At 55.1% G+C, this 27387-nt stretch overlaps 12 protein-coding genes across 12 annotated transcripts; 9 read left to right on the plus strand and 3 right to left on the minus strand.

The window, feature by feature from the left end:
- Positions 1 to 303: 303 nt before the first annotated feature.
- On the minus strand, positions 304 to 2391 carry PHYSODRAFT_503800 (hypothetical protein; the record flags this gene model as incomplete). The annotated part of the gene is made up of 1 exon (XM_009529260.1): positions 304 to 2391. One exon carries the CDS (start codon positions 2389 to 2391, stop codon positions 304 to 306), a length of 2088 nt encoding a protein of 695 aa, XP_009527555.1.
- Positions 2392 to 3830: 1439 nt separating this feature from the next.
- PHYSODRAFT_501282 (hypothetical protein) lies at positions 3831 to 5264 on the plus strand (the record flags this gene model as incomplete). Its single annotated transcript, XM_009529261.1, has 2 exons — positions 3831 to 4838; positions 4908 to 5264. The coding sequence occupies 2 exons, from the start codon at positions 3831 to 3833 to the stop codon at positions 5262 to 5264; spliced, it is 1365 nt and encodes a 454-aa protein (XP_009527556.1).
- Positions 5265 to 6325: 1061 nt separating this feature from the next.
- On the plus strand, positions 6326 to 8416 carry PHYSODRAFT_500473 (hypothetical protein; the record flags this gene model as incomplete). The annotated part of the gene is made up of 1 exon (XM_009529262.1): positions 6326 to 8416. The coding sequence occupies one exon, from the start codon at positions 6326 to 6328 to the stop codon at positions 8414 to 8416; it is 2091 nt and encodes a 696-aa protein (XP_009527557.1).
- Positions 8417 to 9603: 1187 nt separating this feature from the next.
- On the plus strand, positions 9604 to 10408 carry PHYSODRAFT_301142 (hypothetical protein; the record flags this gene model as incomplete). Its single annotated transcript, XM_009529263.1, has 2 exons — positions 9604 to 10297; positions 10383 to 10408. 2 exons carry the CDS (start codon positions 9604 to 9606, stop codon positions 10406 to 10408), a joined length of 720 nt encoding a protein of 239 aa, XP_009527558.1.
- Positions 10409 to 11642: 1234 nt separating this feature from the next.
- On the plus strand, positions 11643 to 12617 carry PHYSODRAFT_501788 (hypothetical protein; the record flags this gene model as incomplete). The annotated part of the gene is made up of 1 exon (XM_009529264.1): positions 11643 to 12617. The coding sequence occupies one exon, from the start codon at positions 11643 to 11645 to the stop codon at positions 12615 to 12617; it is 975 nt and encodes a 324-aa protein (XP_009527559.1).
- A 644-nt stretch (positions 12618 to 13261) lies between these two features.
- PHYSODRAFT_417339 (hypothetical protein) lies at positions 13262 to 13942 on the plus strand (the record flags this gene model as incomplete). The annotated part of the gene is made up of 1 exon (XM_009529265.1): positions 13262 to 13942. A coding segment is annotated over one exon (681 nt), but the record flags the coding sequence as incomplete, so codon positions are not given.
- Positions 13943 to 14236: 294 nt separating this feature from the next.
- PHYSODRAFT_332284 (hypothetical protein) lies at positions 14237 to 16181 on the plus strand (the record flags this gene model as incomplete). Its single annotated transcript, XM_009529266.1, has 3 exons — positions 14237 to 14816; positions 15285 to 15592; positions 15669 to 16181. 3 exons carry the CDS (start codon positions 14237 to 14239, stop codon positions 16179 to 16181), a joined length of 1401 nt encoding a protein of 466 aa, XP_009527561.1.
- A 941-nt stretch (positions 16182 to 17122) lies between these two features.
- On the minus strand, positions 17123 to 17845 carry PHYSODRAFT_301143 (hypothetical protein; the record flags this gene model as incomplete). The annotated part of the gene is made up of 1 exon (XM_009529267.1): positions 17123 to 17845. The coding sequence occupies one exon, from the start codon at positions 17843 to 17845 to the stop codon at positions 17123 to 17125; it is 723 nt and encodes a 240-aa protein (XP_009527562.1).
- A 1389-nt stretch (positions 17846 to 19234) lies between these two features.
- Positions 19235 to 19723, plus strand: PHYSODRAFT_499508 (hypothetical protein; the record flags this gene model as incomplete). Its single annotated transcript, XM_009529268.1, has 1 exon — positions 19235 to 19723. The coding sequence occupies one exon, from the start codon at positions 19235 to 19237 to the stop codon at positions 19721 to 19723; it is 489 nt and encodes a 162-aa protein (XP_009527563.1).
- A 2900-nt stretch (positions 19724 to 22623) lies between these two features.
- On the plus strand, positions 22624 to 24720 carry PHYSODRAFT_332286 (hypothetical protein; the record flags this gene model as incomplete). Its single annotated transcript, XM_009529269.1, has 5 exons — positions 22624 to 22635; positions 22735 to 23250; positions 23289 to 24101; positions 24140 to 24580; positions 24604 to 24720. 5 exons carry the CDS (start codon positions 22624 to 22626, stop codon positions 24718 to 24720), a joined length of 1899 nt encoding a protein of 632 aa, XP_009527564.1.
- Positions 24721 to 24855: 135 nt separating this feature from the next.
- Positions 24856 to 25648, minus strand: PHYSODRAFT_256511 (hypothetical protein; the record flags this gene model as incomplete). The annotated part of the gene is given in 4 exon segments (XM_009529270.1): positions 24856 to 24989; positions 25060 to 25161; positions 25389 to 25563; positions 25583 to 25648. The coding sequence occupies 4 exon segments, from the start codon at positions 25646 to 25648 to the stop codon at positions 24856 to 24858; spliced, it is 477 nt and encodes a 158-aa protein (XP_009527565.1).
- A 401-nt stretch (positions 25649 to 26049) lies between these two features.
- On the plus strand, positions 26050 to 27179 carry PHYSODRAFT_301145 (hypothetical protein; the record flags this gene model as incomplete). The annotated part of the gene is made up of 3 exons (XM_009529271.1): positions 26050 to 26199; positions 26263 to 27103; positions 27145 to 27179. 3 exons carry the CDS (start codon positions 26050 to 26052, stop codon positions 27177 to 27179), a joined length of 1026 nt encoding a protein of 341 aa, XP_009527566.1.
- Between the last annotated feature and the right edge of the window lie 208 nt (positions 27180 to 27387).

The following is a 27387-nucleotide window of genomic DNA, read 5'->3' on the forward strand; positions in this document are numbered from 1 at the left end:
GGGATGGAGTAGCTTTCATGCATTTTGTGCCTCGGCGTCAGCTCATTCGCATGGACCCGATGGTGCTTATGGCGTTTACTCGATTGCCAGAGTTTTTATGCTGAACTCTTTTTCCTCTGGCAATATGAAGAGTGGCATGAATCGAGTGACCACGTTAGCGTATCTGCACCTCGAAAGGCTCTGCAAAAGTGAAGCACCGGAATGTGGGCGGATACTCATGAGGCTGCTACTTTTTAAAAGATTTAATGGCTTGGTGGGACGGTGTAATTGGATCAGCTTCACTTCGCGGTCTAGACTTCCTCCCTACACGTGCTCAGCTTCAGCTTCAGCTCCTGACGGCGACTTAACCCCCGAGGGCGTTGCAGCACGGAGCATACGGACTGCATCTTCGACCGAGATGCTTGGGTTCCCGCCAAGAAGACGACCCGGCAGATTCGTGGTCGACAGGAGGTCACGCAGGTGGCCCTTAGCGTTTGCAATAGCGAAGCGAACCTTGCGCACCGCCAGCTTCTCCTGCGTGTCCGACAATACTTGGATCGTAGTTGCGTCCAGGTCGTTCATGTGGTACGCGTCCAGCACCACGCCGTGCGTCGTGATGCCCTTCTTCAGGAGTCGAGCCATCTCGCGTTCGATGGCTTTGGCTACGCGCTCGCAGTTGGCGAAGTACAGCGAACTCTCCACACGAACGACAACAATCCCGTCCAGGTGACAAGCATTTGGAAAGAGGTCCCGGTCCACGAGGCTGCCGTTATCCAGCTGGCCGAGAATCACGACCGGAGAGCGCTTGGTCTTGATCATGAGCGCCAGCACGGAGCAGACGATGGAGGCGATGAGGCCCTCGAGCACGCCCAGGCCGAGCGTGAGCACGAAGGAGGCGGCCCAGACGAAGAACTCGTCGCGCTTGACGCGGAAGAGCCACTTGGCCTCCTTGAACTCGACGAGCGTGTAGCCTGCGACGATGATGATGGAGGCGAGCGTGGCCCGCGGCAGGTAGTAGAGCGTGCCCGTGAGCGTGTAGAGCGCGATGATGACGATGAGCGTGGTGACGATGGAGGCGAGCTGTGTGTGCGCGTTCTGCATGTTGACGGCTGTGCGCGACATGCCGCCGGTGGGGGGCATGGCCTGGAAGATGCCGCAGACGACGCTGGCGACGCCGATGCCCGTGAGCTCCTGCTCGGTGTTGATGTCCTCCCCCCTCTGGATGGCGAGGCGCTTGGCCATGGCGATGCTGGAGAGGAAGACGACGAGCGAGACGGTGAGCGCGTTGACGAGGATGGTGCCGAAGCGGCCGCCGTCGATGAGGTCGTCGTCGAAGCCGTACCAGGGCAGGACGGGGGCGGGGAATCCGCCGGGCACGGTGCCGGTGAGCTTGAGCGCCTTGGGTCCGAGGAGGTATCCCACGATGCCGCCGAAGATGCAGACGACGAGGGGTCCGAGGTCGCAGAGGGTGCGCGCGAAGAAGATGGCGATCAGTACGGGCTTGGACTTGGGCGTGGAGTCGTCGATGGACTTGCGGTTGAGCGACTTGGCCTGGTTCTCGTCTGCTTGAGCGCGGGCCGAAGCGAGGCCGACGTACTGCTCGTCCGTGATGGAGAATCCGTGACTGTCAGCGAAGTTGCCGCTAGCAGGAATCTGCTGTGTATTGGCGGAGTTGGTTTTGGCCGGGTCGTCGAAGAGCTGCGAGAGCACAGGCGAGGGGAAGAAGCGCTTCTTGATGAGCTTGACGCCGATGAGGTAGGCGATGGAGATGAGCCCCACGGCCAGCGCGTTCTTGTTGGAGTGGCCGATGTTCTTGAAGTTCTGGTAGAGCGTCTGCACGGGGTAGTCCTGCGAGTCGAACTTGACGCCAAGCACGTTCTGGAACTGCGAGAGCATGATGAGCAGTCCGCCGGCCGAGATGAATCCGCCCATGACGGGTCGGGAGAAGAAGTCGGCGACCTGGCTGAGGTTGAGCACGCGCACGAGCAGCAGGATGACGCCGCTGAGGAAGGCGATCATGATGCCGGTGGCGACGCGCTCCTTCTCGTCCTCGATGGGCTCGAGGATGGATCCGGTGAGCAGCGCGACCTCAGAGCCGCTGGCGACGGAGAGCACGGTGCTGGAGCCGAAGAGCGCGTAGATGAGCGGCGCCGTGGCGGCCGTGTAGAGTCCGTGGTGCGCGGGCACGTGCATGATGGTGGAGAGCGAGACCTCTTGCGGGATGAGCATCATGGCGACGGTGATGCCTGCGACGAGGTCGAACTTGAGGTCTTGTCCGAGTTTGTAGTTGCGCAGCCACTTGAGAATGGGGAGGTAGTGCTGGGCGAGCTCGAAGGGCGTTTTCTTGGGCGCGAGGAAGCGCTCGTTGGTGGGGCGCTGGTGGCCCCCGGCGAGGGAGCGAAGCCAACTCATAGTAGTGATTGAGTTCGTAGATCGTGGGAGTTGGTAGCCCGCAAAAGTTACAATGAGGTAGGGCAATGGTTGCGCAGCTCGAGCTCACTTACGCTAGACTCTTATATATACTTGTGGGCTTTGGTGAAACCTACGGGGACAACTCTGATGGCAGCCCGAGCGATTATAGAGACCACTGCGATCGTGCGGTAATGCGGTACAATGCAACGAGGCGATCTTTGCTGCGCATTCGTTTACAGGCGAGCGCAACGGATGTCGGTATCCGATATCTCGAAAATGAAACGGACTCAGTTCAGATGCCTTCAGTGGGTCCCCACCAGTTGGAAAGCAGCGTTGGCACCACGCGACTCTGGACGACATTGCTGGAGCTCGTGCAGATTATCATTGGTCTTTTAGACAGTTTCAGTATCAGCATTGGAATGACAATAAAAAGCTAAGAACATACACGCACGCTTGCCAACTACCGATACAATTCTTTAAAAACTATTAGGTTTATTTCACTGCTAGTATTAATAAATACATGTACACATTTTTTCTTGTTTTCTATTAATTCAATATAGTACTTAAATAAAATTATATTTCTAATATATATTAGTATATTCAAAGCGAAATATTCCTTTGATATTTTTAAATATCAAAGTATTCTACATTCCGCTTAAAAGTGGAATGTAGAATACTTCAACAGTTGAATAAACCAGGGTTACTTTAAATATGCTTACCGAATACTCGTTGCTTTATTGCAGCATATTCTATAGCAATACCATTCGTACAACAGTAAATATCACATAATTTATTGTACACAAGTGATGTGCAGTATCCCAGTATATAATAATTTCGACTCGTAAGCTATTCTTGCTCGATACATTCCTGTCAAATAGGAACAAGAATAGTTATGCTTCACTGAGTAACCTGCGAAAACGTGGATGCCAAGGTGCTTCGACGCAGGCTACCTGGGCATTCATATTGGATAGGGTGCTCTCCAATGGCAGTGCATGACCTCCCTGGGTATTCGCTAGTGTCCACATTCCTTGAGTTATTTCTCAGAAATTGTACAACCGCGCGGTTCTTCTGCGTTACCTATCCATTGGTGCAGCCCTCTGCGTTTGTGTGTGCGAAAGATCCTTGCCCACCGTTGCCCAAGTAAATGACAGTCTCTTCAAGCTCGCCTCGATTGGTTTTCCTCTTATCAGAGACCTTCAACAAGCGAACATAAAACCGATGGCTCCAGTCGCGCCGATCAAGACATCGATTCCCTGCTTGAAGACTCCAAGCAGAACCCAGAGGAGCTCAGGCCGTCAACAAGAGGATGTGTTGCCCACCATGCTCGCATGAACAATGCATGCAGCAGCAAATTCTGGCGGTTCTGTGGCTTCATTTGCTGTGTCTTCATTTCTGAACTCGCGCTCAATCACCAAGATACCATGGTCGCTCGCTACTGGATGCTCGCGGTGTTTGCAGCTGCTGTAGGCACGCTGCTATCTGTCGTCGATGCTCGACCCAACATTCTCGTCTTCTTCCCGGACGAGCTGCGCTTCGACTGGGTCAACAACGGCACCGACACGGATTTCTTGCAGACGCCCAACATCGACAGCATCCGAGAGCGCGGACTCCACTTCAAGCGCGCCATCACCGCTTCCCCTGTCTGTGGGCCTTCGCGCGCATGCTTCGCAGCTGCCAGCCACTACGAAGAAGTGGGGGTGCTCACGAACCGCTACAACTTCCCCATCAACCGGATGACAACCTACTACAAGCTGCTGCAGGAGGCTGGGTACCACACGATGGCGGTCGGCAAACTGGACTTGAACAAGAACGACACGCTCAACAGCTTCGGCTGGAACCACGAAGGCAACCTCCATGCGGCTGAGTGGGGGTTCTCCGACATGGTCAACTGCGTCGGCGTCTTCGAGTCGTATTTCTTGACGGATCCGTACCCCAACGGCTCGTACGTCGAGCCGTACACGGACTACCTGCTTGAGCACAACGTTACGGACGTTTTCCTCAACGACACTCACGCCCGCACGGACGGTGGCAACACCAAGATCGGCGATCCTCGGTTCTACAAGGACACGTACCCGAATCCGCTGCCCGACGATCTCTACAACGACAACTGGGTGGCTGAGCAGGCGCTGCGTCTGCTCAGTGAAAAGCCTGATGACAAGGAATGGTTCATGATCGTCAACTGGAACGGCCCGCACTACCCCATGAGTATCACCGAGAGCATGTACGGCCGAATGCGGAACCGAAGCTTCCCCCAACCAGTCGACTACACGGGCAACTTCACGGCTGAGATGCACAACCGCACGCGCGCCGACTACGCCGCGATGATCGAGAACATCGACTCCCACATTGGTCGCATCCTCTCCGCTGTGAACCTCAGCGAGACGCTCGTTGTGTTTGCGAGTGACCACGGTGAGATGCTGGGCGACCGCGGTCTGTGGGCCAAGGACGTCCCGTTCCAGCCATCAGTGAACGTCCCGTTGGTGATTGCGGGCGATGTGGTGAACGCCTCGCTGCAGGGGACGTCGACAAACGCGGGTGTGTCGCTCATCGACCTCGCTCGGACGTTCCTGGACGTCGGTGAGGTGGAGGATGTCCCTGCTCAGATGTCGGAGGCGCACTCCTTCCGGTCTTTACTTGAGGGTGTGCCACATGAAAAGCGCGTCCTTCGATCGGCACTAGGCACGTGGAAGCTGTGGTTCGACGGCCGCTACAAGTACGTGATCGGGTACAGCGACGACGAGCCCATGCTTTTTGATGTGGAAACGGACCCGCACGAGCGCTCGAACCTCCTGCTGTCCACCAATCCTACTGAGCTAGCGCACTATGCAAGCATCATCCAGTGGCTGCTGGGCAAGGGCGACGTCGTTGAGTAGGTAGGACTCCTCCTTTTGACGATGAACATAACGATCTAGCAGGGAAATGATTTTGCTTCATGGGGTCTGCACTTAATATCTCATTATTTCGCGTGTACTAAGTTTTCATCAAACTCATCACATTGACCATTTCGACGAGTCATGGCGGCAAAGTCATGGTCCAGCATCTCGACAACAACGACAATACTTGCTCGCATTCACTAGGTCGACACCTTGTCCGTGCGGCAAAAAAGAGTTCTCTATGTTTCAATGCCGCTCACTTAAATGATGAGCCCAGGAATTCGGAAGTCTCCACTTGGTCTCCGTGGAGCAAGTGGACGGTGCGCGACTGGCCATCACTGGTGGACAACTTGCTACAACACGCAGCGGATTTGACACCGCAGCATTTTCGGGCTGGATTGGCCGAGCGATCGCCAATAAATGCCCTGGAGAGCTTCAGCTGGAGCTTCAGCGGGCGCGTACGAGGGGCGTCGCGATCCAAGTGGCGGAGACCTTGAAGCCATCTTAGCAGAGCCCATCCCGGTGTCAACGACTAAAACACCGGCGACTTTTACTGCTTCGAACGTGGTACAAAACGTAATGTTGTGGTACATATTCACTGCGCTGCATGGGGGACTTGCATGGCATGGTGCAGAGTGCGCGAGGAGGGCTGGCAGTATTGTTTGGAGGGTGAAAGGAGCGCTCGCGCATTGAACTACCAAGTGAAAATGCATTCTGCAGCATTACCGTGCTATAGCTAGCTGGTATCGAGCCACCTTGGCACTTAGAACACACCTTATCCCCCATGGTCGATGTGTCGGTCTTGCTGGCCAACGAACTGTCCCGATGTACTGTCGTTCGACTTGACTCAAGCGATTTTGCTGTTACTCGCCTGCACACCCCTCTCAAGACTACGCGTAACATCATGCTCCAATATAACTCACGTGGTGCAATGCTCAGAGCTCAAGCCGAGGCAGCAGTCAACAACTGAAGTCCATTCCAACATTTGCCGTCTTGAGCTCACGTGGCCAACCAACAACTTTCAACTCGTTTAATTCCCAACTCTCCACGGATTCCACATCATGAGTTGGCTTCGCTCCCTCGCCGGGGGCCACCAGCGCCCCACCAACGAGCGCTTCCTCGCGCCCAAGAAAACGCCCTTCGAGCTCGCCCAGCACTACCTCCCCATTCTCAAGTGGCTGCGCAACTACAAACTCGGACAAGACCTCAAGTTCGACCTCGTCGCAGGCATCACCGTCGCCATGATGCTCATCCCGCAAGAGGTCTCGCTCTCCACCATCATGCACGTGCCCGCGCACCACGGACTCTACACGGCCGCCACGGCGCCGCTCATCTACGCGCTCTTCGGCTCCAGCACCGTGCTCTCCGTCGCCAGCGGCTCTGAGGTCGCGCTGCTCACCGGATCCATCCTCGAGCCCATCGAGGACGAGAAGGAGCGCGTCGCCACCGGCATCATGATCGCCTTCCTCAGCGGCGTCATCCTGCTGCTCGTGCGCGTGCTCAACCTCAGCCAGGTCGCCGACTTCTTCTCCCGACCCGTCATGGGCGGATTCATCTCGGCCGGCGGACTGCTCATCATGCTCTCGCAGTTCCAGAACGTGCTTGGCGTCAAGTTCGACTCGCAGGACTACCCCGTGCAGACGCTCTACCAGAACTTCAAGAACATCGGCCACTCCAACAAGAACGCGCTGGCCGTGGGGCTCATCTCCATCGCCTACCTCATCGGCGTCAAGCTCATCAAGAAGCGCTTCTTCCCCTCGCCTGTGCTCTCGCAGCTCTTCGACGACCCGGCCAAAACCAACTCCGCCAATACACAGCAGATTCCTGCTAGCGGCAACTTCGCTGACAGTCACGGATTCTCCATCACGGACGAGCAGTACGTCGGCCTCGCTTCGGCCCGCGCTCAAGCAGACGAGAACCAGGCCAAGTCGCTCAACCGCAAGTCCATCGACGACTCCACGCCCAAGTCCAAGCCCGTACTGATCGCCATCTTCTTCGCGCGCACCCTCTGCGACCTCGGACCCCTCGTCGTCTGCATCTTCGGCGGCATCGTGGGATACCTCCTCGGACCCAAGGCGCTCAAGCTCACCGGCACCGTGCCCGGCGGATTCCCCGCCCCCGTCCTGCCCTGGTACGGCTTCGACGACGACCTCATCGACGGCGGCCGCTTCGGCACCATCCTCGTCAACGCGCTCACCGTCTCGCTCGTCGTCTTCCTCTCTAGCATCGCCATGGCCAAGCGCCTCGCCATCCAGAGGGGGGAGGACATCAACACCGAGCAGGAGCTCACGGGCATCGGCGTCGCCAGCGTCGTCTGCGGCATCTTCCAGGCCATGCCCCCCACCGGCGGCATGTCGCGCACAGCCGTCAACATGCAGAACGCGCACACACAGCTCGCCTCCATCGTCACCACGCTCATCGTCATCATCGCGCTCTACACGCTCACGGGCACGCTCTACTACCTGCCGCGGGCCACGCTCGCCTCCATCATCATCGTCGCAGGCTACACGCTCGTCGAGTTCAAGGAGGCCAAGTGGCTCTTCCGCGTCAAGCGCGACGAGTTCTTCGTCTGGGCCGCCTCCTTCGTGCTCACGCTCGGCCTGGGCGTGCTCGAGGGCCTCATCGCCTCCATCGTCTGCTCCGTGCTGGCGCTCATGATCAAGACCAAGCGCTCTCCGGTCGTGATTCTCGGCCAGCTGGATAACGGCAGCCTCGTGGACCGGGACCTCTTTCCAAATGCTTGTCACCTGGACGGGATTGTTGTCGTTCGTGTGGAGAGTTCGCTGTACTTCGCCAACTGCGAGCGCGTAGCCAAAGCCATCGAACGCGAGATGGCTCGACTCCTGAAGAAGGGCATCACGACGCACGGCGTGGTGCTGGACGCGTACCACATGAACGACCTGGACGCAACTACGATCCAAGTATTGTCGGACACGCAGGAGAAGCTGGCGGTGCGCAAGGTTCGCTTCGCTATCGCCAACGCCAAGGGCCGACTCCACGACATTCTGGCGGCGACCAACCTGCCCAAGCGCATTCTTGGTGGCGATCCACGGGTGTCGGTGGAAGACGCGCTGCTCTTGTTGCGCGCTTTGCCAGTTTCAGGTAACACGTCTCCGTCGTCTTTAGGGGCGACCATCAATGTGCCGGTGTAGGGATGATGACCTTTCGCTGCAGGTGCAGCATGCATAGGGAATGCGCTACCCATCGTACCGTAGTCTCCACACAGCGTTTCGAAGCGAGAAACAAATTGAATGATGAATCCTTTTTGGGTGTGTTTTCTTTCGCTATGCAATTACTGGAAAGCCGGTTAAATAGTTTTAGAATTGTATTAATAATAATTGCCCTTACAAATGGACATGTTTCAACTACGTCCTGAAACAATCAATTAAATGGTAAAACTAGTAGTGGAGCATCTCAGTCGCGTTGCTCCGTTGAGTTGCTTAGGGGGCCGACACCCTGCAGTGTAATCTCCTCTGCAGGCCGACGTTCCCGCCCTCCCAATGGATCTAATGAAGCTATTGATTAATTGGGTCTAAGCCATCACGTGCAGATCGGTGCAGCTTCCGATCCGACATCACGTCTTCGATTAGGAACACTATTATCATAGAACTGCATGAAGAACTCGTCATTGCATGTAAGAAGTGCATTGCGAGCTTTACATGCTGGGGGTTGCACGCAATAGAAAACTAACTCCGAGTTGGGGCAACGGGTCCGTTCGCTGGAATGCTCGTCGCTGGGCCCGCCTACGCAAATACCGCGCGGGTTTGCTGCGGCTACGCTCCTCGCAACCGCACACTACCGCTTCCAGTGCTGACTGCACGCGAACAGGTCAATAGTGCTCTGGCTGGTGTAGGCACAAACTTGAAGCGAGAGTCTGTCGAATCTTATTCTCTTAAATAAACTGTAGGAGACCGAGTCGGACGCTCCCGTATATAAGCTTGCTGACCGTATCATCACAGCCGATAAACTGTAGCATTTTAGCTAAAGCTGCACCCATCGTCCTGTTGCTGAGCCAGATTAGCATTTCTCTGTTTGGAAAATGCCCTCTAAATCGTGTACCTCCGGTTTAATGACATACGGTCACTAAAACCCGCATCTTTATGCAGTGAAATCTCAAATCCTATCCACGTCAGAATTCTGGAATGTCAGTAAACACAGGATTTTTGGTCAAAAATGGCCCTGGGCGACTCAATCAGAATGTCAGCCCTAACCTGTTCCGTCTAAACTGATATCAGGTAAGTAAATGCAGTATGAACCCTTGAAAAAGCTAAGTATAAGTGAGTGCATCAATGTAAGTGGGGACTTCGTCCCCAATAAATATAATCCTGGTCACAACCAAATGGACTTGGCGAATGCAGGAGCAGACTCCGTCACCAAGCGTGGGCGGTTCAAGCAAGCTTGCCACAAAGCAGACAAGCGGACTCTTCTCCAAAGCAGTTCGGCATGTACGCCGACACTGCTGGCAGCAGATGCAATGCTAGACGAACGCAATAGCGAAACTGAAGAAGACAATTATTTTACCGAAGACGACGAGGTCAGCAGCGATCGGGGAGAAAGATCCGATAACGACTCGGGTCAGCATCTATTTGGCGTGGAGCAGTGCCTTCCGGTTAAGATTCTAGCACTGGGTCATGTGGTAAGTCATATCTACGAGCTACTTATGGCAAGTAGCGAGGCTGTCGTGGCGGCAGCACAGGCGGGAAGGATCGAGTGGCTGGAGAAGTTGCTGGACGAGTACGACTGCGACGTCTCCGAGGCAGCTGTGAGTACTGCAGCTGCAAATGGGCAGATTGAGGCACTGAAAGTATTGCTGCCTGAGGTCGACGGAGACTACGACGGGGAGGTCGCCGACGCTATCACCGTTGCTGCTGTGAAAGGCCATCTCGATGATGTACAGTTCTTGCTTCCTTGGGTTGATGACGACGAGAAGCGTAATGATGCTGCGTGGGAAGTATTGGAGGAAGCATCGGCTCATGGGCATTACGATACCGTGGAAATTGCAGCACAGCAAGCGAAAGAGGCGATGGGCAATAGTGAGACTGCGTACTCAGCGGGGGAAAGGGGTTACGCTCTAACTCGCGCGATTTCAGGTGGATATGTGGCGCGCTTATTACTCAGTCAAAACGAATTCCACTGGAATATAGATGTAGCATTGGAGCAAGTCGCAGCGTTGCGTGATCTCAGAATGGTGGAATTGATTCATCAGATGTTTCCAGAATTTGTGAAGTCTAGCGTGAAGGGTGGTTTCGTGACGCAGGCACGAAAACGTGATTCCTGGTGGGGGGAGGCGCAGCGGTTAAGAAACCCCCGCTCAGAACAGTGCTCGGCGTCTGAGGACGGTGGGCGGCCGAGAGGTAAAAGCTGTGGAGCTGCCGGACGCTACTGCTCATTCGGCCTTTCGCCTCAAGCCTCGCAAGTAGTCCTTACTCCTCACCTCTGCCCCCTCCCAGCTCCAGCCTCGACCTAGTGCCGATATCGCCCCCAGCCCACCCACGCACCACCTGGCAACATCGTCCGCTCATCCATCCCCGTCCCGGGCCACGAGCATCGGCCCGGCTACGGTCGTGACGGAAACACCGGCCCAGCTTCACAACCACCAGGATCGGAGCCCGCTGAGGCGGATGGCACTCGGCCGACCCCGTCCTCGACTTCGACAACTCCTTGCGCGAGCGCAGAATTCAGAAGCGGAAAGCAGAGGGTGCCGTACGCTCGGCGGAGCGGAAGAAAAAACTCGCGTGACCGGCGCCTTGCGGTCTAGACGATCTGCTGGCGTCGCCGTCACTTTCGCCCACATCAGCTACCGCGCCACGGGCAAAAGCGGCTGTCAAGCAAAACCTGGGCACCGCCGCTCGAGCAGCGAAACTTGCCCGAGATGTGCAGGCAGTCCAGCGCGGGGGTTCGAAGTGCGCCGCGGACTCTGGCGCGGCCGGCGCTGCCCCAGCGGTGCAGCCCGGTACCTCCTCCAAGCACCAACACAAAAGGGACTCAATCATCTACCTCGACAGTCCACCTTCACCGGGCGATGCCGGCGAACATGCTGCGCGGTCACCATCAGCAGGTCCGTCGCCATTTGGGTCGTCTGCGCCGCCGGCGAAAGGACGAGCCAGTGCACAGACAGCTCTCTCGGGATCTCGCGAGATCGACACCAGCGACAACTTTGACTTAGCCTCATTTCTTTCGGGCCCACAGGCAGCCAGCGGGGCCGCCCCCAGTGGATTCCCAGGCGGAGCCACGGGTGACAACGCCACTGAACGTCTTGCAGCTCAAGTAGGCTCTCTCAGCGCCCTGGTCATTGACATGAGCAGGCGTCTGGACGCTGCCGAAGCCAACCCGACTATGACTCTGGCGCCGCCGGCCCGCCCAGAGCTACAGCCAATCATGGTTGACGGGACTCGTACCGTCTCTTGGACTGTACCTGCGCTCCACACGAGTGAATTACCACCGGCGCAGTTACGCGAGCTGCGATCGACTAGCTTCCCGTCGCTCAATCAGCGGAGCCGCAGCGAGTTTGTACCGCACGTCACGCACATCCTTGCCGCCTATAGAAGTATCGCAAACCTGTCTCGCTCCGACGGTGCGTTCACCCCCCTACCGACACGCTCCTGTGGATTCGTCGCCTCGCCAGCATCCCTTTCGACTCGAGTATTCTGGTCTCTACGGCGTGCGCATTGGTTCTCAAGGCCTGTCCCTTTCCACTTCCGCCCTCTGTCGGACGACGAGAGGCTCAAGCGCAGTTCGAACAACACCAACTTCTCGCTGGACTTTAGTTCAGCAGCTCAACCGCCACAGCCCACCGAGTGCACAACTTACGACGATATTCTACTCGCACTCAGCGGGCTCAGCTCCTTCGGTGCAACTCACTGGTACCCGCACATGAATCGCCTGCTGGATCAACTCCGTCGATTTGTCTTCGACAATCAGAGGGCCGACCCGGCTAACACCTCGGAACGCGTGACACGCACGCTGCAGTATGCGAACGTCTATCTTGGTCGCGCTGTCGCTCACCTGTCGGAAGACTCGCTAACATGGTGGAGGGATTTCTGCGCCGACACCGAGGCAATCGAGTACAGGTCGGTCGAATGGCTGCTCGCGCTGCAGAGTCTCACAGCCACAGCCCAATCTCAACCTGCTCCACTGCGCGCGCCTCCACAGGCCGGGCAACCACGGCGCGCGCAATACAGCCGCCCCAGGCTATGCCAGACAACATCCGAGCCCTGGTGCCTCGTCGTTCAGACGGTACGGAGCCATGCCTGCGCTTCTTCGGCGGCGGCATGTGCACCGGAGGTACCCGAGACCGCTGCGCGTACTCATTCCGCACGCACACGTGGGATGGTCCTCTACCCAGAGACCTAGTACCGTACATTACCAGGCAGTACGGCACCACCCGCCGCGGTCATCACGGCCCTCGCCGCCCCTGAGGGTGCCGAGGCGCTACCGGCTCACAGGCGCTTCGGACCCCAACACTTGATACCATTGCCGCTAATACAAACGCCGCATTGTTTATCCCCTCTACTTCTGAGCCCGTGGATCTGCTTACGCACCCACGTAACGTACTAAACCCACCACACAGTGACACTACCGTGCACCTACATACGCCGACTCACCATAATGGTAGTCAAACCAAATACACCTTCCCTTCTAGAACGCACTATGAAACCGCGATGCCTCAGATCGTATCCAACCTCACCGCCAACCCCGGCCAACAACACATAACGGCAGATCTGCTATCTCGATACCCTGCGCCCAATCCAACGTCCTATGCGGCCTCACTCGAACCGCGCGATCATCAGGTCACGCACGCACCCCATCATGGCGCGCGCATTGCCGCATCCACATCCGCTAGGCTACCTCCTAGCGCAGCTACAGAAACAGCGGATCGCCCGTTTCCTTGTATATCTCAACCGCTCCGTGCCCCACCCAGCGCACTCCAAGTGTAGCAGGTCCTGTCCCGGGGACGGAGGTGGGCCAATATATGAGCAAGTATACGGGGCAAGGCTGTGGCGACGGCGTTCAGCGCAGTCCACCTATCACTATCGAACAGGGACTTCCCAACGGCGGAATGGGCCGGCGGCCGCCAGCAGTTCCAGCTGCACAAGCTACTACAGAGTGCGGTACCTGAATACGTACGCCGCACCCAGTGCTCACTTCCCACCCTAATCGAGCTGCTACGCGGGCAGACGACGTCCGACTACCGTCCCAATAAGGATATCGTTCCTGCCGTCATACAGCAAAGCTGCAGAACGTACCCCAAACTACATACCCTGCTGCCCATTGTGCAGGAAGGGATTACTGTGACTCTAACGTCACCAATGCCCCGCCAAACCAGCCCTCCACGAAACCACCCGTCCGCCACCAAGAGACTTAATGTCCTCCGCAAGAACATCCGGAAGGAGCAGGACCTCGGCCGCTGCATCGTCGTCGACCGTGCCGTCGCCCAATTCTGGCCCGAGCTGTTCTTGAGTCCCTTCGGGGTGATCGACAAGGGCAACGGTGACCCCGACGTAGCCGGCCGGGTCATCCACGACCTATCCTTCCCAGAGGGGGCGTCCGTCAACGATCACACCGACGCCGAGTCAGTGCCCACCGCCGAGTACAAGCACTGCGCAGCTATCGCTCGGGAGATTCTCGCCCAGAAAGAACGCTGTCCCGGGCGCAGCATCAAAATTCTACTAGGGGATGTGGCAGCCGCCTTCCGTAACCTTGGCACGCACAGCCATTCAGCTCACCTCTTTGCCGGGACGATTCCCGAAGACGACGCCCTCGTCATCGACCTCTCGACCTGTTTCGGCTGGACAGGATCACCGGGATTCTACGGAGTCATCGGCGATGCGATCGCCCACATCCACGGCACAACCTCAAACGCGTATTACCCAAACGGGTTTTTCAACTATCACTGGGTCGATGACCACGTCTGCAGCAATGCAGACGTCGGGTCAAACTGAACAGACGTGGAGCAGTCACTTCGATCAGCCATGACCCTCATCCTGGGCCTGGACGCAGTCAACGACGACAAATTCACTCCCTGGGCAACATCCCAGAAGGTCCTGGGCCTGGTATTCAACACCATCGCTGGTACAGTTTCGATTCCAGCTGACAAGATCGTCAAAGCCCGCGCTCTCGTCACCGACGCCTACAATACGCGCGCTCTAAGCCGCAATCAGTATCGATCTCTCCTGGGCTCCTTTCGTCACGTCACGACTTGCATCCGACCGGCCAAGGCGTTTCTCCAACGCCTACGCGCGGCAGAATCCAAACTATACCGATGGACTTCGGTCCCTATGACACCTCACATGCGAGAGGACCTTGCTTGGTGGAGAATCATCCTCAACTCACCCACCCTCAATGGCGTCCCCCTAGAATACTTCCGTCACAGCCCTCCTTCCGACTTTACAATTGAAATGGATGCATCCGACACGGGCCTATGCGCCCTTGACCGTGCCCACTGCCGGGTACTCTCTTACCGGTTCTCCGAGACCGAACTAGACCTCATCCGAGTCTTTAACGCCGACGCATGCAACGAGTTTGACATCAACTATCGCGAGCTACTCTCGTGTGCTTTTTTTTGCCGTACACGCATGGGCACCGGCGTGGCGAGTCAAGAGAATGGAGACCCCTCACACGGCCCCGTGCACTTTCGCATCGATAACACGTCTGCGGTGGCGTGGCAAAACAAAATGTCCTCCTCGAACACTCGAGCGCAAACGACCATACGTCTACTGAGCTACTGGGAAATGCACTTTGGCCTGAGATTATCATCTTCGCACATACCCGGCGCCGATAACGTCATAGCGGATGCTGGCGCTCGGCTTTCCAAAGACCACCGTGCCCACACCACCTTTACTAACCTTACATATGCCTGGTCACAGACTTAGCCTAAGACAGACATTAATGGTCTGGAACGGATCTGGCAAGATATCTCCGCGAGCATTCGGTGGCAGACTCAACCTACCGGAAATATGAACGAGCGTTCGGCACATGGCAAGCGTTCATCACCCGCCGCGGGGTGAATCCGTGGCTCAGCGGCGTCCCAGTGGCGGCGCAAGTCCAACACGTATCCGATTTCAGGGTTCCAGCAGGGCTATGGATCAGGCCGGCCGGTCCGTAGCGCCACGATCGCGAACAACTTGATGGGAGTCCGCCACTTCTTCCAGGCGTCGAGACAACACTTCCCAGTTGACCATCCACAGGTCCGCATGCTCCTCAAAGGCATCAGCCGCCTGGATAGCCCACCAGAGCGCAAGGCTCCCGTGTCGATCCAGCTGCTGGAGGCGTGCTTCGCGTCCCTCAACCTTGCTTCCTTCTCGGACCAAGCCTTATGGGGGTTCTGTGTCTGGCGTTCTTTTTCCTGCTTCGGAGGTCGGAGATAACATCCATCAGCGGGGCTGGTTTGCGCTGAAAGCTCAGGACGTGGCCGTCTTCGACCGAGCTGACAACGCTACCCTGGACGCGAGCGCAGCAACAACAGTGCACATCAGGCTCCGCGGATCCAAAACCAACCAGGCAGGGCAAGCGACAACTCGCATGCTACGACGCTCAGGTCATCGCTTCTTGTATCCGGCCCGAGGGGCGCTCCTTCTCCTACGATCGCGGCGATCACTGCCAGCCGAACTGCCGGCGGCCATGTACATGTCCCGCTCGGGGGAGCCCAGCTCAATATCGGCGCGGCAGGTGGCGAACACAGTCCAGGACGCGGCAAGACGCATCGGATGCGACCCACACGAGTACAGCACACACTCGCTCCGGTCGGGAGGGGCCACACACATGTACCACGCCGGCGTGGACGCCCTGATCATCCGGTTTTATGGCCGTTGGGCATCGGACACCTTCAACATATACACTCGGCTCTGCCGGGAATCGGTATCTCGTCTAGCCGCAAGCATGGTAAGTGGGGTGAAATCTGCAACAACTCTCCAGTGACGGCCCCAGCGACCGCCTTACTTGGGGGGGGGGGGGGGGGGGGGGAGGGGGGCTCAGCCACGCCCAACTTGGACAAGGCTGCGGCCGGCGCTGCTAGCCACCACCTCAATAAAGTTGCAGATTTGCCCCAACGTCACTGTGCCGACTGATGTAAAGGAAACCATAAAACTCGCAGATTCATGTTGAAATCGCACTAAAACGCTACTACCCTCCCTGAATAAAATGTGTGTATTTATTGTGAAAACCGATTAGAATGTCTTATTGGATTGTTAATCCGCCGATTTAGTGGCTTAATAAGACCTACGACCCCCCATTTGTTAAATCCGACCTCCTAATTAGACTGGGGTACCTCGATTTATACTCAAGATTATTACCTAGGACGACTTACAGAGTCAGAGCATACGAGTCGGATTTACATTTGGTAATCGACCGATTAAGCCAGGGCCGGCCGATTTGCTTGCCATTCAGACGAAATGTCCGATGTGCAACCGGCATTCGCTCTTTGTAGGCTAAATCAGCCGCCAGACAAGAATCGTTGCAGTCGCTCTTGGCTAGGTAGTCAAGGCTACAACACTAACATCAGAACTAAGCAGGAAAAGCCGCACGCTATAATACACGTAACTGAGATATGCAGGCGACGCGTTTAAGCGCGGTGTTGTCGCTGCACTTGGCGAGTCTCGGGCCGAGGGCACATGCATGTTGATCGAAATTGCTAGGCTGCACATAATTACGAGACCGATGAGCGATTTATACTCCGATTATAATTGAGACATCCCCAATTTATTAGTCTTCAAATCCGCTATGAGCGATGTTTAACCGGCTAATTCAGCAGGACAGACCAATCGGTTTTCACAATAGTTTTTGTCTTGGTAAAGCTGAAGTCATATGCAAAAGGAAAAGTAAGTTTCTTCAGCAGCTCTGGACGAAAGCAGTCTCAGTTGCTACTGGCTCTTGGACAGCAGCGTGGTCACCTCCTCCAGCAGACGAATGCGGTCAGCTTTCGTCGGAAGTCGGATGGCAAAAGCTGCGAACTGAGGGCAGCGAGTGCAGAAAACCACTTCGGGCACGGGCCTGCGGCATAGCCGGTAAATCGCATACAGTACCCAAAACGCAAGTAGCGCGCCACCACCGCCATAGTAGGCGTCACAATCGACGCATCTACCATCGTCGTTGTAGTAGTATGACCTCGAGTACCGCGTCTCCTGCAATCTCCCAATCACCAAAAGGGTGGCACCAGCCGCAGGAGACCCAACGAGCAGGAGAAAGTTGGCGAGTTTCTTCAGCCAGCTTTCAGCAACGCGGCCGTAGTTGTCCACAGCAACTTCGCACACGTCCTTGAGGAAGACCTGGCGTAACAATGACGCCGTCTTGAAGCAGCAGTTCTTCCGATAGGTCTCGAAGTAGTTGGTGCGGCGATTCGTGAGCTGGATGCGTCGAATTTGGCCCTCCCGACAGAAGTTGTTGCAGACAGGGGTCTCCGCGGACTCGGCGACAATCTTCTCTCCTTCGAGTAGTCGGGTCTTGAGCAGCGATTTTTCGGCATTGACGACAACAGGAACCTGGTTAGCGCTTACCGGAGCCTGGTTGTGGAAGCTTCTTGGTTGAGGGAGTAGGTGGGGCTTTCGAGGAAAAAAAAATGAAGTGATTGGCCGTGTGCAAGGCATGCACGAACACTCCTACTTCTTTCAACGAACGGTTAACCGCTGAGATACTACGATGAGACCATACGTTCAGCTAATTGCGTAAAGTCGCAGTCGCCTTGTTCAAGAAGAAGAAAAAGTTGATTAACTAGATAGTGGACATGCGGTTTCGCTAGCTACGGTAAGTTATGGTAATATCTACTTGGACAACTGAATTATGGCCGCGGAATCCAAATTCGACAACCCTGTTGGGGTAAACTAATTGGTTTGGGTGCATCAAACCCAAGTCGTTGAAGCACCGAGTTTATTGCATCACCGTCCAGTTTCAGCTCTTCAGAATGCTGGAACATGTATTGACAATGTCGGCGAAATGAGCTCACCAAACCTTGAGTGCTTGGTTGCTCTATTGCTGCTTCCTCAAAATGGATATCGTTGCGTAGACGCCATGTAGCATGGAACACAATTGCTATGTGAACTCTCCATAGCAGCAAAATGGTTTTATGTTGTTGCTTCCAATCTGCTTTGATGTCCCGTGGCTGCGGAAAAAGCAGTAGCCTTCAGCTTAACGCGGCGTGGAACGCCTTGCTCCATCGCGCCCACAGTGATTGCCACATATCGTTCAAGCCGGGGCTTAGTCGCCTTGTTCAAGGCTATCAGGAATAGACGGAGGACTCCTTGGTATCTCGTTTATCTATAAACCGATCAGATCTCTGTGAGTGAATAGAGCAATAACAACTGTGATACGCCGCCTCCCCAACATTGACCGCCCCAGTCAGGAGTTGTCGGTCCATAATATCTTTTGGACTTCATCATGATGTAGATTATGTTTCTACATTTTAAACGAAACTTGCACAACCGAGCTAGACGATTAACTACATCGGCGATGCACAGATACATGTGTACAAGGGATTAACGTCCCCAAGCAGGATTCTATATCTATTGTATGGCGAACATTCGTAGGATGTTCGGGTTACCGGATACGGCGAGAGAAGTTTCGAAACCTCTAGTATTCTTAGGGCAGTTTAGATGAGATCCCGAGAACGAGAAGCATCTCTCTAGCTCCCATGGGACACTCACTTTTCAATCCTCCTCGTCTTAGTACCCCGCCTCACCATCATACTCAAGGCTGGTCGAAAGTCAATCAGTGAACATTCCTCGATGTTTTAGAAACGGGACTGGGGTGGCAACCACGATAATGACCGCAGTTGACGCAACTCGATCTAGCAAATAAAACTATAATAGGACTTCTAGGCCACATGAAGCTTGAACTAGAAGAATCAAAATACAAACTTACTTTTAGGGTGAGGAACTACTGTGCACATGTTGTACAGTCGTTGCACACGTTTGACATCGCGATAATTACGTAGCTGCACGTATTCGCCGTCCAACACCGGGTCGTGCAACAAAAGGGTCATGCCTCTCAGCCAAAATTTGACGGCCAACTTCATCGTCTCGACATCGGGGACCCCCATTTGGGCTGCAAGTATGGCGTATGGCAGCCCAACTACGACGAACAACCAAGCAGAATACAACGGGCTGCTCACCGGCCTGGTATACGCACACAGGGCGAACATTGACCCGCTATTTGTTGTCGGGGATAGTCAGCTCATCATTCGGCAGCAGCGGACTCGCGCCGAACCACGAGCGCATCATTTGCGTCAACTTTATATGCGATGCAGAGTGCTGGCAGACAAGTGCAAGGTAGTCAAGTGGACACATCAACTCAGGGCATTTAACAAGACAGCGGACTCGCTAACCAACTTGGCTATGGACACCGCTCGCAGCAGACAAGTGATATTTTCTCCAGAAACTACGGATGATCACTTCCACACGGTAGTGATGCGATACGCTGCTAGTGATCTACGCAAATGGCTGGATGATTGTGCAGAAGATCGCAGATAAAACTTTTCCGGGTTGGTCCACCGCATAAACGGACCGAAGACCTGCCAGCGACGGAAACGGGCGTAGGTAGGAGGTGTGATTAGAGGTCGTAAGTGACAACAACACATCTAATAATTAAAAAAAAACTTCATCGTCTCGGAGCACAAACAGAGCATCGTAAAACACATCATTTCCCAAAATTCTATCAAATACTAAATATTTTTTTATAAGAAAGCCCTTAACCCCCTAAAGCAAATCTGGATCTGCGATACTAACTAACCAGAGGGAAGTATATTTGAATGCAGTCGTGCTGTAACTAAGGTTTGCGTTGCTTAGCCTTGAGTAGCCACGAATTGACGCAAACTGTTGGCCACACTTACCTAACAAACCTCTTCTCCACACGCCCGTAGCAGCTGCATTTAATATAGCTTGCGCCCAGAGCTTAAAACGTAAGTGGCCACAATGTCCCTGAATCAATTGTGCCCTTACATTTCGAGATTTATAGAATCAATGATTGGCACCAACGACTTGTCCTCATCTTGCTTACTCATGAGTATCTTGCGGCTTATTCAATTCACCAAACCGTATTCTATATAAAAATTGTACGTTTTCATAAACTTCTGTACTTCGCAAAAATCTTCTTTTACCGATACTAAATTTCAGAGCTTCTTCCTGGACGCGCGATTGTAGTCATGAGCATCTTGCAGCTTATTTAGTTCAGCAAACGCAACTTAATAAAACATGTCCATGCAGAAGGTAAAGATTAAACGCGAATGCAACTGAAAGTTGAGAGATTGGGATTTTGGGTGTTTATTTTGCACCAATGCTGCGTCTCCGCTCCGCTCTCATTGGTTATTGGACAACAGCGTGGTCACCTCCTCCAGCAGCTGAATACGGTCGGTCTTCTTCTGAAGTCGAACGGCAAATACCGAGGACTGGGGGCAGCGAGTACCGAAAACCACATCGGGTACCGACTTTCGGATTGGTGAGCTGGATGCGTCGAATACGGCCCCCTCGACAATAGCCACTCCACACTGGGGTCTCTGCAAATTCAGCGACAATCTTCTCTCCTTCGAGCAGCCAGGTCTTGAGTAGCGATTTCTCGGTGTTGGCTGCGACTGGAACTACGTTAATGTCGACCATCTTGAAATTTTCTCGATAGGGAGGAAGGCTGGCAATTGCGTGCTGAGTGTATGGCCTGTTGTATTTTAACACATTAAAATGTCTTCCTGTTGAAGATAATACATTCTGGGAAAAGCTAGGGAGCGCCGAAAGCGGAGCACCGGAGCAGAGAAAGACCGTGCATACGATGGCAGTAACACCACATGAATGATTTGACTTCAGCGCAAGATCGAGATAAAGATACGTGTATGTATTTTAGAATACAGATCAAAGTGCACCTTAAAGTCAAAGCGGTCATTCGTCTAGTGCTCGCAGTCCGGCATAACCCCACGTACGGGGCGGACAGAATACCTGCTGGAACTCGGTATCATCGCAGTCGAGAAGGGCTTGAAAGGACGATAGTTGCGCTGGGATTCTTGTTGCGGCTGCTTGGTCTTGGGCAATGATTTCGAATCTGGAAGGCTTGCGGCGTGTACTGTGAATGCCGTATCCGACTCGGTGGGGGTCATGTTGGGTTTGTTGTCATCCACTGCGGAGGGAGGCAGGCTCTATGATGCGTGGAGGTGCACTCTTGAGAGCCGATGGCAGCCACCAGTGGCGATCAAAGTGCAGTGGCTCCAGCTTTAGCAGACCTTCAGAGTCGATGATACGCATGAGCTCATGCAGGCAAGGACGGCCATGGATTCTTCGAAATGTCCACTTCTTTCTAGCCCATGGACAACAATTTTATGAGCCTGATCAAACTTCGCCATGAAAATGTCGGTCGCCAGCAAGTTCGTTTTCTTCTTCCCCATAGCGACAGCGTTTCGAACAGCAGTACGCGATCAAGAGTCTCTGGGCAACATGTCGTATGACTTCTTTTTTTACTTTTGAATCTGAATGGTAAAATTGTGATGGGTTTGCCCAGCTAATTTCACCATAGTAGGGTCCGTCATGAAAAGATTGGTGTACTGAACAGTGGTAAATTGCTTGTGTGGAGCGGTAAGTATGCATGTACCTGCGTGCTTCCACACCACGCAATCGATGTGGTGTTCAGTAATAACCATAGATTTGGCGCACACTTTCGTTGAGTTTGCTTCCAGGACAGCTGGCGGGACTTGGCTGCTTGGATCAAGCAAGGGCGAGAACTTGTCCGCAATGGTGTTTATTATCGCCACCTGTATTCACGCTTCAGTTATCACAGGGACACCTGAGAACCACAGCTGAGGAGAAGAAGAAGAAGAAGAATGTTCGATTACCGATTATTTGTCTTCTCAACTTGCTTAGTAGATGCTAACTGTATGTTGTGAACTAATCGACTAGCGTCTCAAAGACGATACCTGTTCGATGATTCAGATGTAGTTGGACGTGGCGTATTCGGAATGTGTCGGGGTGGCGTCGATGGAAATCTCCAAAAGAACTGCTTTCAGCCAGCTTCGTAATGATCTTCTTGAGTATCTGTTGTTTAGGCTTCTCCGCACGTCTCAACAGGCGACGGTAGTGCATCTTGCTGGCTGCCGCAGCATCAATCCTGACAAACGCTTGCACTCGGTCCTCCGTCGACCTTCATCAGGTAATCCCACCCCGCCACCTCGACCGCATTCGCCGCCGTCATTGGCGAGCACGGAAGCCTCCGAAGCATTACTGTACTCGGCGCGTGTCCTAGTCGCATTAGTCGTCTGCGGTGGCCACGTCTCTCCGCGCGGGGCTGAAGCGGAGCTGAGACCGACCACCTCGAATCGATCCAGGACACGCAGACCCATTCCAGCTTTTGCGGCGCGCAGCTCAAGTCCAAGTCCACCGCAGACTGATCCCAAGCGATGGCGTCGTGCGTCCGCCGACTCACGGGCCACCGCGAGAGCGAGCGCTTCGCGCTGCCCAAGAGGACGTGGGGGCAGCAGCTGCAGCACTACGCGCCGATCTTCCGCTAGCTGCCGCGCTACAACGTGGCCAAGGACCTCAAGTTCGACGTGGTGGCTGGCATCACGGTGGCCATGATGCTCATCCCGCAGGAGGTGTCGCTGTCGACGATCATGAACGTGCCGGCCCACCACGGACTCTACACGGCCGCCACGGCGCCGCTGGTGTACGCCATCTTCGGCTCCAGCACGGTACTGTCGGTCTCTAGCGGTTCCGAGGTGTCGCTGCTGGTCGGCACCATCCTGGAGGACATTGACGACGAGGACGAGCGCGTGGCCACGGGCATCATGATGGCCTTCCTCAGTGGCTGCATCCTGCTGCTCGTGCGCGTTTTGAATCTGAGCCAGCTCGCCGACTTCTTCTCGCGGCCGGTCATGGGCGGCTTCGTGTCGGCCGGAGGGATCCTCATCATGCTGTCGCAGTTCTCCAACGCCTTAGACATCAAGTTCCCGTCGCAGGACTACCCGCCGCAGACGGTGTACCAGATCTTCAAGCACATCGGCAAAACCAACTTGACGGCGTTCGCGGTGGCCGCCATCTCGATCGCGTACTGCTCGGAGTCAAGATCTTCAAGAAGCGCTTCGTCCCGTCCCCTGTATTGATGCAGCTCTTCGAGCCGGACAAGCCGACCAAGGACGACGCTCAAGTCAAGTCCGAGGACATCGAGCAGATCCAGACGCCCGTAATGAACAACGAGGTCTCGCACAGTCATGGCTTCTCCCTCACGGACCAGCAGTACGTGAGCATGGAGACTTCGCTCCACCGTCGCGGTGACTACACTCCAGTGACCGAAGCTGCAGAGAAGAACCTGGCGGATGAAGCCCCAAAGAAGTCCACCACTAGGCTCCTTGGGATCTTCATCGTACGGACGATTTGTGACCTGGGCCCCCTGGTGGTGTGCATTGTTGGAGGTATAATCGGTAGGGCGCTTGGCTCATCGCGCCTGAAGCTCACGGGTTCGATCCCCGGCGGATTCCCCGACCCTAAGGTGCCCTGGTATGGCTTCGACTCGGGCCTCATTGACGGCGACCGCTTCGGAACGATCCTGTACAACTCGCTGACTGTGGTCGTCGTCGTGTTCCTGTCAAGTATCGCCATGGCCAAGCGTCTAGCCATTCAGCGTGGCGAAGACATCAACTGCGACCAGGAGCTCACGGGCCTGGGTATCGCCAGCGTCGTGTGCGGCTTCTACCAGGCCATGCCCCCCACGGGTGGCATGTCCCGCACAGCCGTGAACCTGCTCAACGCGCACACGCAGCTCTCGTCGATCATCACTACTCTGATCGTCATCCTCGCGCTGTACACGCTGACCGGCGCAATGGCGTACCTCCCGAGCGCCACGCTCGCCTCGATCATCATCGTCGCCGGCTACTCGCTTGTCGAGTTCAAGGAGGCCAGTGGCTCTACCGCGTCAAGCGCGACGAGTTCGTTGTGTGGACGGCGTCCTTCATCCTCACGCTGGGTCTGGGCGTGCTGGACAGCCTTATCGCGTCCATCGTCTGCCCCGTGCTGGCGCTCATGTGGAAGACCAAGACGTCGCCCGTGGTGATCCTCGGAGAGCTCGACAACGGCCGATTCGTGGACCGCGAGCTGTTCTCCGAGGCGCACGACCTGGGCGACGTCATCGCCATCCGCGTCGACAGCTCGCTCTACTTCGCCAACTGCGAGCGCGTGGCTCTCTTCGCTGAGCGCGAGATGGTTCGTCTTCAGGCGCACGGTGTCACCACGCGCGGGGTTGTGCTGGACATGCAACATGAACGACCTGGACGCCACGACGATCCAGGTGGTCAGGAGAAGCTGGCGGTGCGCGGCGTGAGCTTCGCCATCGCGAACGCCAAGAGCCGCCTGCACGACATCGTGGCGTCTACGATATCATCAAGCGCATCCTGGCCAAGGACCCCAGCATCTCGGTCGAAGAGGCCGTGCGCATGCTGCACGATCTACCGACGTCGGGCCACACTTCTCCATCCTCCATGTCCCGACTGTCGACGGTGTAGGACAAGGTGTAAGCAGCCAGTGCATCCTCTGTAGATAAAACCAATGAACTTATCCATTTCGTATACAAGCATACTCGTTTCATCCGCACGACTGCAGTACATGTACATTATCAACGTGGCAGTAACCTTTGAAGTCTATCCTGCGCTGGGCGGAGTGCTGATGTCTGAGCCGCAGTCCTTGCATCTCGTGGCGGCTCCCTTCACGAACTCCTTGCAGTACGGGCACTGCTTCTTCACGCCCACCTTGAGCTTGAACACGAACTCGAGTGCTGTTGCGCAAAACGGCACAACATCATTGTAAGCGCCCCTGACCACATCCATCGTTTTTATTTTACGCACCTTTCTTCACAGCAAAGAAGAGGAAGAGAGCGTTGATGACGAAGTTCATGATGTTCTCAAAGAACAGCCCATAGTTGATGGTTACGGCGCCGGCGTCCCGGGCTACAAGTCAACGGAGCAAGTTGGACGTCCACCCTATTTGAAATTAAAAAATAAAACAATCTGTCCCCTTACCTTCCTTCCAAGTTTGCCACGAGTCACTGGAGCACTCGGGTGTAGTCGTTGGTCATCGCAACGGCCAGTAGTGGTTTGCGATTCCTCGAGCTACACACAAGTCAAACTCCCAGTTAGTACTAAGCCTATCAATGGTAATGTCACGTTCGCCTTACCTGTGAAGAGGCTGATGATCGGCGCTAGAATGTCCGTGACCAAGGAGTTGAGGATGGCGGAGATGGACGAGCCCAGGATGAGACCCACCGCCATGTTGAGCATGTTGCCCTGCTGGATGAACTCCTGGAAGTCGGTGAGGAGAGCACGAGTCGTCACGATCTCCCGGTTCGCCAGCTCTTGCACGGTCTTGCACTCGATCGAGCAGCGAGATATTCTCCGGCGGGGGTGGCGGGGGTGCAGCGAACGGATTCCAGCGCATGGTAGTGGACAACTAAGGACTAAAGACGGATGAGCTCAAGGCAGAGCGGGAGTCCAAGTGAATGAACTTCAGACTCGCTGGTCTCCACAATTAAGGGGATGAGCGAGCGGCAGAGGATCAGATTCGTCGACAGGTGTCGTACTTAACGAAAATGCAGCCATGTTTAACCCCTTGGTTCCCAACGTCGTAAGTTACGACTTTGCGTTTTGGCGACTTTGCGTTTTGGCAAAGTCGTATAATACGACATTGAGGAAGCTACAAAAGCAAATGGCTCGGCCAATACTTAAAGCAAGTCATTTCCAAAAAATAAGATGCAAGAGGTAAGATAGACAAATTCAAAGACAGGTCAGCGGGAATGAGAGACGCGCGATGGGATCCGGAGTCATTCTAGAACTTGCCGGATGGCGCGCATTCGTACAAGTCGTCGTGGGAAGACTGCGGCCGTCGCTGCGGTCGCACGGGAGATCGACTTCGGGCATTTCTGGCGCCAGCTCCGCGCCGTAGACTGGACCGCGAAACGTCCAAGAGGGATTCAAAAGGACTGGAGCTACGTAAGCTCCGATGGCGCTACTGTGCTTGTAGGCGAGGACGCAGTCGTTCAGCATGCGATCTAGTCCGGACTATTAGGCAGCAGCACGAATGACGACAACGAAAGCAAGAGCGAAAAAGGCACCGCTGCTGACGTCGACGGCCAAGGGGATGAAGATATCCGTGCGTCGCAGATCGACACGACTGCCCAGCTCTCTCAGCACACTCTGGACGCGTTGTTTGAAGCCCCCAGTCAGCCAAACGTTGAGCTCTCCCAGACCGCTGTGTCCCGGGCATTTGATTTGTCCCCGAGTACGCTGTTGTCGGATGACATAGAGCAAGTTGCGGCTACAGGAGATCGGCGAGCGGGCGTAACGAGTGAGCAAGAGGCAAGGCAGGCCCCAGCACAATCAGCAGGGCGAGTGTTACGACCCCGCGTCCAAGTGAAGCAGGACATCAACATCGTTCCTGAAGACGAGCGTATGAGTGACTATGAGAGCTTTAGCACCGAAGAGAGTGAGGGAGAAGACGCCATTGATGATGACGATGACTGCAGTGCTGCTAGTGACGACGAGGAGACTATGTCTGAAGACGACGCTGTACAGTTGGATGAAGCGTTTATCGCATCGCTTCTAATTGGTAATAACTCTCTTACCAAAAAAGAAGCTGAGCAGCGAGCAGCGGCACAACGTGCCAAGAAGTGGACTTCTGCGTCGTCGGCGTTCGAGGATGGCGTGACCCCCTACCCAGGCTTGCAGATGGAAGAAGCCCGTCCCGTTGCTGAGCTGCGTGTTCTTTGCCACTCGCCCCTACTTACATTCTTCTACTTCATGCCGAAGTCGTTGCGAGTCACGATAACCGAGGAGACGAACGAGTACAACAAGCAGCAACTGGACCAGCGCGCTGAAGCTATTCTAGCTAAGCAAGGTATCCGAGTTAGCGGGCGTCCTCGCAAAACGTTGGCTCAGATTCGTCGGCGCTTAAAGTCAAGTCCGCTGTATGAGACCCACAAGATATTGCACGTCGTTGGGCTTCTCATTGCCCGTATGCTCTGCCCGCAGCGGCGTCGTTTTGCTGATCACTGGTCGATGACTGAAGATGGCGCTATTCCGGCAGGGACGTTCGGTCGGTTTATGGGGCGTAATCGGTGTCAAAGCATCTTACGCGACTTGCACTTTGTCGACAACAAGGCCACTCGCACACGTGACAAA

The sequence above is a fragment of the Phytophthora sojae genome (genome assembly GCF_000149755.1).
Source record: "Phytophthora sojae unplaced genomic scaffold PHYSOscaffold_4, whole genome shotgun sequence".
Taxonomy (NCBI): Eukaryota; Oomycota; class Peronosporomycetes; order Peronosporales; family Peronosporaceae; genus Phytophthora; species Phytophthora sojae.